The sequence below is a fragment of the Parasteatoda tepidariorum genome, chromosome 7, assembly GCF_043381705.1.
Source record: "Parasteatoda tepidariorum isolate YZ-2023 chromosome 7, CAS_Ptep_4.0, whole genome shotgun sequence".
NCBI lineage: Eukaryota > Metazoa > Arthropoda > Arachnida > Araneae > Theridiidae > Parasteatoda > Parasteatoda tepidariorum.
In genome coordinates, this window is record NC_092210.1 from 63049591 (window position 1) to 63063756 (window position 14166).

Genomic DNA, 14166 nt, shown 5'->3' on the forward strand with positions numbered 1-14166 from the left:
TTTAAAATTATTTAGTTAACTGCTCTTCTAGATTAAAAATTTTAGTTTTAGGAACATAAGACTTAGAAAAATTGTAATTTTAGTAAGTAAACAAATCAAATGGTTAATTTGGTTAATATTTTTTTTTTTACTTCGTGTGTGTGTTAAAGTAAATTTTAGTCAAATTTTTCAAGCTAAAAATTAAAATATATGCATTTATAAAAAAAATAATGAACCCAAAAGCATTCTAGAAGAGTAGATAATTTCCAGCAAGCAATTTGGAAACATGGACTTCAGGACAGCAGTAGATTTCTTAATTATTAATTTAAACTAAAAAAAAAATATTTTTTTTCCATATGGGTTTGGAAAATCATGTAAGTATTGAGTAATTTTTTCTTCTACCAATTCTTTATATTACAAACTTTTAGGAATGAAAAATGTAAAAAATTCCTGAGGGACATGAAACTTCATAAATAAACTAGTATGCTGCTGTGAAGAGGTAGAAAGGTTTGCATTCCATATTCGTTGAGTTATAATTTGAATTGTAAAAATTTACAGAAAGTGTGAGATTAAAAACAAAAGCTTTTTCTAGGATTCTAAAAAAAAAACATGAATATCGGCTATTTTCCGTTATTTTAGTTTTAGTTCGAAAAGAATTAAAAGTTTTTTTTTAAATAAAAAATAAATGCTATATTTTTTAGTGTAATTAGTGCAGCGTAAACATTAAAATACGGAATGGTTTCTTTCCTTCTTAGGTTAAAAAAAAAAAACTTAAAATATGCTATTGTTAACAATTCGGTTAAAATTACGATAAATTGAAATTAATTTAGTTAAATTTTCGCGAAAAATTTATCAATTCACCTAGCTCAAAATAAGCGTTAAAAATATTGATATATAAGCGTTAATAATGCGTAAATAAAGCTCAAAATAAGCGTTAATAATACGTAAATAGTATGGATAAAATACGTTTGTATTTTGGTTAAAATAACGTAAAATGTACGTTATTTTAATAAAAATAAGCGTTAAAAACACGTAAATATTCTTGGTGAAAATAACGAATTTATAGAACCAAAAATATACGTAAATAGTTTGGTGAAAAAAACGTAAAAAATACGTTAAAAATTGGTTACGAAATTCACCTTAGTCAAAATAACGGCAAAAATCCGTCATTTTTACGTTAAAAACAGCCCAAATATAAACGCTTTTTTACCTAATTCGAGACTACCACTCGAAACGGAAATAAAACGTTTTAAATAAACGTTTTTTTGCTCTAAACCTTGTGGCATTTTAACGTTATTTTCACGTAATTAATACTTATCTCTGCTGCATGGGCTGTTAGTATTTCTTTTCCTCTTTAATTCGTACTACAATCGACAAAAAATGTAAGTACCCGTATTCAATTCATTTCTGTTTTTTTCCAGACTTTTTTTAGAATACTCGAATTTGTTGTAGTTAAAAAATAGAATTACATAAAAAAAAATTACCTTATGATATTTACTAGCTTAAGATGTAAGCAATGCAATTATGTGACTAAGAGCCAAATGTATTGCTAATGATTAGTCATCATAAATATTTAATTATCGTCCAAATTAAAAAATAACGCTTCAAAAATAGAACAATAATTTTCACTCTAGATTTAAACCAGAATTTATGCACTGTCAGCGTTATACTTATTCTCATTAATAAAAATCGATATCGATTTGTTATTTTGCCAAACACATTGCAAAGTTTTATGGCAAGTAAAATTATTATTGACCGAAAGAACTTGTATATTTTATGAAAAACTTACCTTTCTTCATAAATGGCGACTGCATTATCTAAATGCTCTTGTACAACATTCGTCATATGTTTCACTTTGGACAAGTTATCTTTCTCAAATTTCTTATACTGTCGTAGAAAAGATACTGTATCCAATATATTCTTTCGTAATTCTTTATTTTGACTCTGCACTACACTTACTCTCTTTTCAATCTAAAAATACGCAAATCATTTTCTTATAAATATGATACTATAGTGAAAATGCTTATCATTTCAGAGTCATATAAATAAACATTAAAATAGCTTAGTTTAAAAGAAGTACTAAAACAAGTTAATATATTATTTTTATTGCTTCAATTATTATCTTATAAAACTTGTTGCTATTTCAATGTTTATTATATTTTTTCAATTATCAGTTAAATATAGATTCTATAAAAGCAACTCGAAAAGTGTTTAAATTGAAGTGCAATTGCGTAAAATGAGATTGCGATAAGGACATTTTAGAAATATTCATAGCCCATTTCTGAATATCTGATAATCGCCTTCTTCCGACAATTAGAGTTAATGCATGCATATATAAATTTATGCAATCACTGATGCCACTAGGGCAGTTAACAAATCGCTATCTATTAAAAAAAGCGTTGAAAAAGTGATCAAGTTTAAATTAAAACTTTTTAGACACATTTTAAAATTCATTGATACGGAAATTAAAACCATAACAAGATATTTATATTCTCTAAGTAAGCGATGTCATTAAATTTTTATCAGCACAATAACAAAATTAAAAGTATTCTCTAAACTTTTTTGAAAATATTGAGTTAATTGGTGTTAGAGAATGTGTTTTGCGAAACAAGCTAATACAACGGTTTGAGCATTTTCACAATCGAACCATGGAAATCGATTGCCCACTGAACTTCCAAAGGGGCCTTTGAAGTCCACCATTTATTCATGAATCCATGAATCTTGCAATTAATGTCGATACTTGAAGAGGAAAGTGTAGCTGAAAAGTTCTCACATTCTTTAAGTTCAACTAAAAACCATTCTCCATTTGGCACAATTGACGGAAAGTTCTGCTTTCACGAGATGGATTCCAGAAATACTCTTTATTAAGAAGAACTGGTGTCCTTTACTTAGAAAGCAGTCTCTTCAAACGTTTTTAACATGATAATAAAAAAATAATAAATATTAATAATAAAAAAATAAAAATAACGTGAATCAATAATGAATGAAAGATTGAAAGATTAGAGTGTAGAAATGGGCATACTATAGTTCTTGTTCTATAAACAAGAACCTCTTCCTCAGTGTCTAAACAGCAAATGATGATAGAAAAGTAAAGAAACAAACAAGTGTTAAGGGGCTTAATCAACAGAGGCAGCGGTACAAGTTTGAACACGATAATGGAAAAAACGAAGATAAGAAACAGGTGTGAGGGATATGATGATTCTAATATCTTTTTTAGTATCTTGTTCAAATGTTCCTCTTACCCCATTGGTTAAACTACTTTGCACGTGTTTGCCTCTTTACTTCTATACCATCATTTGGTGTTTAGACACTGAGGACGTTTCGTGTTATAGAATCACTCGTTTATGGAATCAAAACTACAGTATACCTACTTTCATTGCTTTACCAATGCAATTTTTCTTTCGCTAGTCTACATAGCACAAATTATACCCTATCTTTTTTTGTGGGGTCTTTCATCATTAATCGACTACTACTGTTTTCAGTACATATCATTAAAATGCTTCCATCACCATCATTTGCTTAATAGTTCTTATTCATTTCGGTCACTTTCGAACAATTCCCCTGTAAATAAGAATCGTTAATGTTAAATGGTAATAAAATTCCTACAACTCCGCACGATGGAATGCATTTACAGATTTCTGGAAGAAGTAACTTGCAGTTTGTACGTAAGTGTACGTAAAAAAGTATTTTTCCTTCTTCTCCAACCAACCTACTATGACAAATTACTTAACACTATGCAAGTGAGAAATAAATTCTTGTCAGAGATAACTAAATCAGTGCTGATCATGTTATCGTAATGGATCAAAGAAAAACACAGATGGAAGTGTAAAGACATTTGTGCTGATCACATGAATATATGATGAGTTGCCTAAAATGCCAATGCATGTGGTAAGCTATGTTACGTTTTTAACTCAAGCAATTGAACATCACAATAAATTACAATAGTTTTATTATTTCAGTGCGGATTTTCAAGCATTTAATTTAAATACCTGATTCATTCTATTGCTCATATTTTCCAGCAAGATAAATTCGGGTGGTTTTCTAGGTAAGCATCTGAGCTTATTAGTGTATTCATTTCTCATGAGGCACAATCTCACGACCAAACTTTTTATCTGAAAGTAATTATGGGAAGTTGGAATTTTCATTATTAATAATTTTAAAGATATTGTATGCATCAAATCATATTTTTCACACATTGCCAAATAGCAAAATAAAATGAAATTTTAAAAATGGTTTCTTTGAAATGTGTTACATCAATTTGTAATTTTCTCTACATATCTCAACGAAAACTCTTTTTTTTTTTTTTTTGAAATGTAATATATCACGAAAGACGTTTTAATGCATGACTGGTATTTCAAATGAAAACTTCAGTTTTTTTTCCTTCGAATTTTTAACGAAAAGAAACAATTCTTTGCGGGCAGTCTGGTTTTGATTGATGATCCTCCAGTGACACAACCCATTTTCAAAATGCAAATTCAAGCAAAACAAGCTATTACAACCAAAATTGAATGTTTTCAGTAAATATTAAAATTGAGACTCAAAAGTAGGGGAAAGACACAGCTGTTTAGAAATGATAGATTTCATATTGGAAACAGAAAGAAAAAAAGATCAAAGGTATCAGAGCCTACTTAGATGCTTATAATGCTTTTTTCTTTTTAAATCTGCGTATTTCGTACACGAAATGTGGCAAGTTATGTTGCATTTTAAGAAAAAAAGATTATAAAAGTACTTTTAGGAATTCGCACTGAGAAAATAAGTATAGTCAAAATTACCAGAATATGGTAAAGTTTGCCGTACTTCTATCTCTATGAGAACACCGATTTTTACCAGAGTACTTTGGTAAGGATTTTGGTTATAATATGTGTTGAAATTTGCTAAGGGATGATAAAGTTTGGTAATTTTATCATGATGTTTTTTTTTTTTTTTTTTTTCGTTTTTTCTTCTCAAGAGCAATTGATTATTTTTCAGAATCAGGTGATCTTGCATTTTATTATAACGTTAGGTTAACAAATTTTTTTTATATAAAACTATACTTACATATTGAAAGCAAAATGGTCTTTTTTTGAAAAATATCGACTTTTTAGGGAGGGAATAAGATAAAGGAAAAGCAACCACGAAGATTGATGAGCAGAACGAAAAAGGGGTGGAGCCTTTGAGTGATTTAAAAAAATGAACCAATTAGCGAAACATTTTAAAGCAGGAAAAATATAACATATTAGTAACTTTCGATCTAATGATCAGATTTTCCAGAACAAAGACTCAATCTTAATGGTTCGATGGCCTAACCTTAATTATTTAAATAAATAATTATTTTAAGCTACGACATTAGGCATAAAACCGGGCTTTCTCTGAATAAACAGATTCCTTTTCATTGTCAAATTTGGATATTTGATTCCAAATTATATGGTGAATAAGCCATGATTTGATATTTTATTTTATAATCGGCGTTGAACGGCTAACCCAATTCTGAATTTAGGACTATCAATGTTCACCATTGTAATTTTTAACCCAACCCAAAAGACAAGGAAACTCCTGGATTAAGCATTGGGACAAACTAGCCCTCGTGGAAGACTTTTTGTTTGCGATGCATGGAGGAGAAAAACACGAAAACTTCCTATGGTTAGCCTAGAGATAGGGAATTCTAACCCATGATCCGTCTACCACAGTGTAATCCGAGAGCAGAATTCGTATCAACCAGCCATCCCTAGAATTCGAACCTGGGTCACCTCATTGGTAAGTCCCCGTTCCCTCATAGCACATGGTTTCTAATTATATAAACAAAAGAGGAAAGGAATAATTCCGAATCACATGCTTTAAGACGGCGGTTCTTTTAGAGGAGCCCATGGTGGCTCCTTTATAGTGAGTGGCAAAGTTTTATTTTTGTTAAAGTTTTATGTAGTTGGATGGCTGATTGTTAGATTAACTGACCTTGAAATAGAAGAAATTGAGTAAAAATGTATGTAAGCAAGAAAAAACTTAAATAAATAAAGCATGAAAATAAAAAAATTTACAATATATGTTGTTCATATTCCTTACAGCAAATTATTAAAGATTGCTTTCATATTTCAGTAATTTCATGAATTTAAACTAAACAGCAAGAACCCTCCGACCTTGGCAATTCCTCTGGTCTTAGAAATAAGTACGCGTTTGCAACTTTCGTCGCGAAAAAGTTAAATACTTTTTGTTAAAATAATTCTGGTTGTTGTTTATACGCACAGTAATATTTATTATTTTCTATTCTGTATTCTTTAATGGTATTCAATCTTTTTTATTATTGTTATTATTACTATTATCATCTTTTTTTTTTTCCTTTTTTTGAATAACGTAAGTATTTTCCTTTTCACAAATCATCATCAACCATTATCAATCCACATCCAGATGAAGGTCATTTTTAAACGTTTCCAAAAATTTCAATGGGCTGTTTTTGCCTTGCAATTCACACCATACACCTGCTACTCTTCTTATTAAGGCCAGTAGTTAGGGCTTTCAATTCGGAAAACATATGCTAGCAAAGGTGTTTGTGTTTTAACGGCATTGGTTATGTTTCAATGTGACAATTCTCCCCATCAAGGAAGGGAGCGCCGGTTTCTAGATCAGAAAAATTAACCAGAAATATGGTTTTTCAAGATATCTCCCAAACAACGTTACAATTTTAAATATACGAGTTGTAGATCGGTAAATTTCGCATAAAAAAGTACCAATATGATATGTTTTGTCTCAAATATACTTACCTGACCTATTGAAAAATTGAGCTAAATTGTCCTCTTTTTCTACCTATTTTGTCAGAATTAATGCTAAAATAAAGTAAAAACCCTTTTGGTAACACTACAACATTTGTTACTCTTGTCGCTCATCCTAATTGGTCTAGCCAATTGGCTAGGCTACATAACACAAGTTGTGGCCAGAAAACCGGACAAACAATTTTCAGCATAACTGCAGAAAAATTTTCCACACTTTTGAGTAGTTTATAATATTCCACACTTATAATATTCCACACTCCATAATATTCCAATGCAGACCCTAGACTCCGAAATGGACCTATACACTTTATCTATGAGATTGAGATCTGAAGAGTAGTTTGGCCATTCTTCAGATGAAATCATGTCCGGAAAATGCGTTTTGCACCATTCTTGTTTCTTTTTGGCATTGTCAGCTGATGTGTAGTCTTGTTGAAACGACTAATTTACATTGCCGAAAAGTTTCTTAGCCCACGGAAATAAAACAAATTACGAATGTCCAGTTGGTACACTTTTTGATTTATTTCTACGCCCTCATTCACAAAGACCAGAGGTGTTTTACCCATACCACTCTGGATTTTGGCAATTTTTAACAATTGTTGAACTGCTTGGAACGTCTACAGACCTGTCGTTCTGTAATTTATGAAACTTTGGCTAATTCACAAGTTACTATTCAATCAACCGTGTGGAGTACAATAAATGATCGAGTCTAAGCGTTTCATCAAAAATAAACACTGAAAAAGCCATATGAGCAGTCCCCATCGCTGTCTAATTTAAATATTTAATTATTTTGATGCCAATTTAGTGTCAAAAAGTTAATTAGAAATTAAAAGTAAATCTAATAACGATTGTGCAAATGTTTAATATAATATTTTATGCTCAGTTGTCTTGACATTCAATTATAATTTATTATACACTTGCATTGAAATAAAAAGTTAGCCTTCACATCAATTGTCACTGCTCTTCTATATCTTCAGGAAAATTGTCACTGTTCTTCTAAAGTTCCACACAATGAGTTCGAATTTGTGTATCCCGCTTTTGATGTATGCATAGACATAGTTCCAATTTTATATTTAGAAAGAAAAAAGTACTTATGTATTTCCGCGAATGTATTGTGCATATAAACACTTTGTATGAACGTAGTATAGTAACATATCATGGCATATCATTTCGCTTAAAAGAAACGAACAATGGTATGGAATAAACAGGAAAAAATACACACATTAAACTTTAAGAAGACATAAAAAGGATTAAGAGATGTTCAAAAATTTAAGCGCATGAAAATACATGAATAAACTTATGAAAGCTGCATGCGAATAAATGGAGGCATTTAGTATTATACATAGTACATAGCATCTTGTAAATCTGGTATTGCTTCTTTTTTTTTTTACTTATGTATTTGTATACACTATATCTGGCTAACTAAATAACCTAGATGACAAATGCTGTCATCAAATTGCAAAATGTATTCCTCAGTTTACTCTTTTATGTTTCTCAAAATCTTCACAATGCTCATCATATTCTTTCCAAGCACATTCATTCTACGAAGGAAAATTCATACCGACAATGCCTAGATAAGAAAGATTTCCAAATCAAGTTTACAAAGTAACGGAGTATACAAAGTTACTGAAATTTAAAAATACAACTTTCCTTTAAATATACTGTAGTTATCAATTATTTATTCAACTTAAGAACTGTTATTTTTAAAAAAAAACTAACCCTATCCCTAAAAAATTTTTAAGGAATTGGGGGAAAACTCAATACTGTCATGTTTTCATTTAAAATAGGAGGACCCTATCTTTTTATTTAAAAAAAGAAATTGAACAATTGATGCATCTGTACTACAGAAATAAATCCACATTCCATTCCAAAATATTTTATTTATTTCTTATTGTTACTATTATCCGACTGACCCGAAGCAGAAATAAAAACTTCTTGCAAGATCAGCGACTTATCTCTTTTCCACAATCTAAGAAAACCGGAAATCCGCTTTGAGGACCAGGAGCGATTTTTGTATTAATCCGTCAAAAAAGAAAAAAATAAAGAATAAAAGTGAAGCAAACATGGATAGAAAGAGGATTCACAATTCTGAGCAATTCGATGAAAGCAGGAACAAAATAATAAAAAAAAAGGAATCCTTTTTCCAGTTTTATATTCCCAATGCACCCTCAAGCTTTACCACCATGTGGGCCTCAGGTGGCCAAAAACGGATCAAATGTTGAATGCCATTCGAGCAAGGAGAGATCTTTCCTTTTTTTGACTTCAACTTTTCCCTTATTTTTCCTTCCAAACCCTTATTTTTCCAGAATTGTCGTTTAAGTCATGCATTCATTCTTCAACATTTTTTTTTATTTTCAACTGCGTCTACTTTCCTTAGATCTTCCTAGAAAAAGAATTACCGTATTTCATCTATTCTTTTCTTTCCTCCTTTTTTTTAGTATTGTAAATAGATATTTGCACATTCTTTTATGATATGGTAATGAGGAGGAACATATTAAATGGAGGTACTTTAAAAATGATTTTTTTTAATTATTTAATTATAATTACGTATGGAATCAGTTTCTATAGCACATTTTTTCAGTGTTTCTTGACTTTGTACACTTATTATTTTGGCTCCAAATACCCATCGTATTAATTAGTTTGTTATTTACAACTGACAATTCGTTTTTCCTCATGAAAGCTAATGAAAAAGGTAGCGGAAAATTAGGCTAATTTTGTACATTCTCCCAAATTAATTGACTGTTATGATTAATTGTCTATGATGATTAATTAGAAATTATTATGAAATCTAGAAGTATGTAATTTTAATTTTTTTTTCATACTGACCAGCAATTTTAAATTGCGACATACTTATCGCATTTGTTTCTTAAACATTTACAACTCAAACATTTAACAACTATGAATTTAATACCTCAAACTTTTTCAAAATTGAAATGTTCTTTCAGAGCTCATTTATATTTACCTTAATTTTTTATTTTTTAAATAACCTTAAGTTTTACTTTTTTTTTTTTTTTTTTTTTTTTTTTTTTTTTTTTTTTTTTTTTTTGCTTTAAACAATTAACAAGATAAATAAAGTAAACAGTAGATCAATTACCAAATATTACGTTTACCAAAATAACAATTAAAAATCGGAGAAAAAATAGTCGCAAATTTTCTTTTCTTTCTTTTTTTTTAAAAAGAAAATCTGAAATACTATTTTTTCATTTTTTTTTCTAATTATTATTATAATTATAATGATTGGTTTAAATTATTTTATTTATCTATTTATATTTACTTAACTAGTTAATTAATGCATTCTCATTATTTTATTTTATTATTATTTTGTATTATTTAAAGATTTATTTACTTAATTAATTATTTTGAAACATTTATTTACTTAACTTATTCAATAATTATTTTATTCAATAGTTCAATAGTTATTTTATTCAATAATTCTTTTAAATCTGAGATTTTAAGAACGATGGTAATAAAAGTTGCATAAAGAATAAAAAGATATGAATAATATTTTATGAGCCAAAGAACTTAAAAAATCAAATTAATCAAAAAATATCATTTTTAATAAAACTCCTAACTATAACACCTTATTACTCTTTCTAAGACATTCAATATTTTATGTTTTAAAAAATTTTAACAGAAAATGAAATCAGGGAATTGTGGCGCCATCTGTTAGGCATTTCGTAGAAATAAAGTTAGCAGAAAGTATGTTATAACTTATATTATTCTGAGGGCTTTGCCATTAATGAATGAGTCATTATGTAGTTATTTAAAAATTAACAATCAATATTATGACCTCTCGAAATATTTATGTGTTTGTTAGAAATTTTAAATTTTATTCAACAATCAGTAAAATATTTATCGAATAATTTGCAAAAGAAGAATTACCGACAACAACATCGACTCGTGTATGTAAAAGGACACAATTTCAACTTCAACAAAAATTTTAATCATCACTATTAGATATTGTTCATAAAAATAAAAAAAATACAAGAGCTCCAAAACTTATTCTAAAATATCCGCCATATCGCCACTTAACATTACTTTTTCGAAAGAGTCTTGGATGAGATTTTTTTAAATAAAAATTACCCAAATTAATGGTATTGGATATTGATCACGAGAAAACAATAACCCATAAATCAATTGTTTGCTACCATAATTCCAAAATAGTTTACATTTATATTCGTTGAAGTAAAATGTAATACAACGAAAAGTACTAAAAAAGTATCTTATTAATAAAATTCTAAAATACTTTCTTAATGAGATCAATAACTTAAAATATATGCACAGTAAAGAATTCTGTTTGCTTCACGCGTCAAAAATTCGTTTCTTAAATTAAATGTTCATTTTGAGTCTAATTTCATTTGTAAATAGTATGAAAAATCTGGTATGCTTCTATTAAAATAATATATTAATAGATCTTGATAACTTCATAGATCTTGATTAATAGATAACTGATATATTATATTAGTGAACAAAAATAATTTGGCTTAATTATTATCTTTTAAAATAACATTTGAAATTAAATTTGCATTGTTATAACAAATTCGGAGAGTTCGTGGTGGCTCAGGTGATAGAGTGTTTCCCTTTCAATGAGGTGAACCGGGTTCGAATCGCAGCGATGGCTGGTCGATGCGAATTCCGACCACAGTACTGATGTGAAATATCCTCAGTGGTAGACAGATGATGGGTTAAAGTAATCTTGCCGTCAAGCTAACCGTGGGAGGTTTTCATGGTTTTCCTCTCCATATAACGTAAATGAGGGTTAGTTCCATCGAAAAAGCCTTTACGAAGGCAAAAGTTAGCCTAATACTTGATTCATGAGTTCCCTTGTCTTGTGGATCGGGTTCAGAATTACAAGGCTAAGGAGTTGAACATCGGTAGTCGTAAACCTAAATTTGGGTAGGCTGTTCAACGACGGTTATAAAATAAAACAAAATTTAAGTAGGAAAACTGAATCCCCGTGATTTTCTGACCACTAAAAATGCAACAGACAACAATGGAAAATAGGGACATCATCAGTAGATTTTTATATTTAGTTAGATGCAATTTATTACAGTTAAGTGAATCTTAATGCTAAGATTTTATTTATATTGGACCAATTTAAGATTTATCATAATCACTACAAATAGACTGCTAAGTGTTAAGAAATATGTGGCAAGACTTTATTTAAATTAGACCTATACTTGAATTATCACTATTACTGTAAATAGAATATGAAAATGGATAATGTGATTTAAGAAAATAATGAATGTGAACAATTGATTTTTCGGATTTCAATTTTGTACGAGACCTTGCCGAAAATTGGTTTAAAAAAATGGTAAGCGTATTATAAATTGTTCTAAATTAAATTTTACAGTTTTAGTAATTTAAAATGCGTACTTGTTGATTTCTCTTTTGTATGATTCCCATTTTTGTTTTCACTTCGCGATCAAAGTATTCTTCCATTTGCAGCAAATAAATAAGATATCCTTTGATCTGATTATCTCGCAAATGGTGCTGAGTGCTGTATAATCTTGATACTGTTGGCTCCAGCTCCATAAATTGCCTTTTCAGTTGGATGATCTGCTTGCTATAATATATATTAAATAAAAACGATCATGTCAATTACTTTTCAATCCACAATTTTTTTTAACTCATATAAAACTGTTGCCTCTCATGGTACCAAAATCATAATTTGGTATCATCTGTGCCTTGCAAAATACGTGGAATCTGCTGGTAGACTTACAATTTCAATAGGACATCCATCTTCTATTTCGAAGGGAATTGAAATTACGCTGTGTTTTTCACGGTGGTGCTAGTACACAGTGCGTCGTGGAAGTTTCATTGCATTAACGTATTTTTAAATATAAAATGGTAGCACATTAGTGATTAAAATAAAGTATTTATATTTGTACTTCACCTTTAATTTCAGATCCAAATATTGATTCTTATTTCATTTCAGTGAATGCTTGTGTCCGATGAAAATGTTTTTTTTTTAAATAAAGGTCTTGTAAAACATACGTATAATTGAATCCGTTGTTACAAGTACAATTATTTTGAAACATTACATCTGACGCTGTATACATTCGATTCTTATAAACAAAATACAATTTCTTTTTCAATACAGATTATTTTTACCCTTATCTGTGCTGTAATCGAGATTTCACAAAAAAATGCTGAGTTATGCCTTAAATCATGGAAAAGCAGCAGATTTACGAATTTTTTTATTTTTTTAAGTTTTTCGTATTTACATGGATGTAAATTAACCAAAGTTTTGAAAAGAAATTCAAATTTTCTTTCAAAAAAGTATAAATATAGTTCATAACTTTGTCACCAAATTTCATGACGAAATTCCCATCAGTTCGGAAAGCAAAACATTGAAAAATATAATTTTTCTGATAATTGATAATTTTGATATTTTGATAATTTTGACAAAATCTGTCATTTAAAATGATATTACCGAGGTTAAATTAATTTTGTACACACGAATTTCTCGTTTATCCAGAAATATTGCTGGAATGAAATAAATAAGTTAGCAGTCTTTATCGGTAATTAAAATGAAACTATGGAATTTAGGCGATTTAAAAAAAAAAACTTTACTTTTGAATAGCCTTCTTTGACACTCCATGATGCTTCCTCGCCAACTTTCGAACTTCTCTCATGTGAAGATCTCTTTTTAATTTTGTACAAAAGTTCTTGAGGTCATTTTCAATAATGCTAAAATCTGTTGCCATTTTCACTTCTTTCAAAAACAGACTCCTAGCAAATCTAAAAGTAATAATCGCTATTTATTTATGCAAAGCATACCTTACTTTCACAATCTTCTATTTAAAATCACATAGTAACATGTATAACAAAACTAATGTCATGTCTTCATAGCATGACTATGTTTTGAAGATATGTCTGACACATTAAAAATGCATAATTTTTACATCAGCAATTAATTCACATGCGAACCTCTGTGTAAGTATTATACTATTGATTAATTTTTAAGACAAAATCATTGTAAAAATTAAATCTAATTTCACGCTATTTATACTCCCTGAGCTGCATCTAAATATGCACTGTACTTTTTAATATTAAGCTTATTATAGTTAAAAGATTTTTATTTAAGCTTGTTAATAGTTAGCCGCAATTAACACATTGAATACGGTATTAAAATATTGCATTATAACCAGCATCAATACAACTTGTAATTAAAGTAGAACAGATTTCTTGGACACGAATAGTGAAATGAAATGAATTTATTTCATTTTTAAGAATATAGTTGGATTGCAAAATAATTTATTTATGCCAAAAAATTATATTCATTCTGTTAATTACTGCATTTTTTGAATAATATTAATGTTTTTGAAGTTATACTTCTTATGTGACTTCCAACAAGGTTGCGTTAAACGTTTAACGCTACATATTTATTGGCCGGGAAATCACGTGGTAGGATCCAGTTTTCCCTCATTCATTTCCATATTGTTTC

At 29.0% G+C, this 14166-nt stretch overlaps 1 protein-coding gene across 1 annotated transcript in view; it reads right to left on the reverse strand.

Annotated features, from left to right (window-relative positions):
- The window catches only part of LOC107454595 (interaptin-like), a 69162-nt gene extending 55658 nt beyond the window's left edge, over nt 1-13504 (reverse strand). The window contains exons 1-4 of the mRNA XM_071183509.1: nt 13293-13504; nt 12093-12282; nt 3969-4091; nt 1769-1950 (exon numbers count right to left, since the gene is read on the reverse strand). Coding sequence (XP_071039610.1) covers nt 1769-1950; nt 3969-4091; nt 12093-12282; nt 13293-13426 — 629 coding nt within the window. The 5' untranslated portion in view covers nt 13427-13504. The remainder of the gene's footprint in view (nt 1-1768; nt 1951-3968; nt 4092-12092; nt 12283-13292) is intronic.
- Nucleotides 13505-14166: the final 662 nt, after the last annotated feature.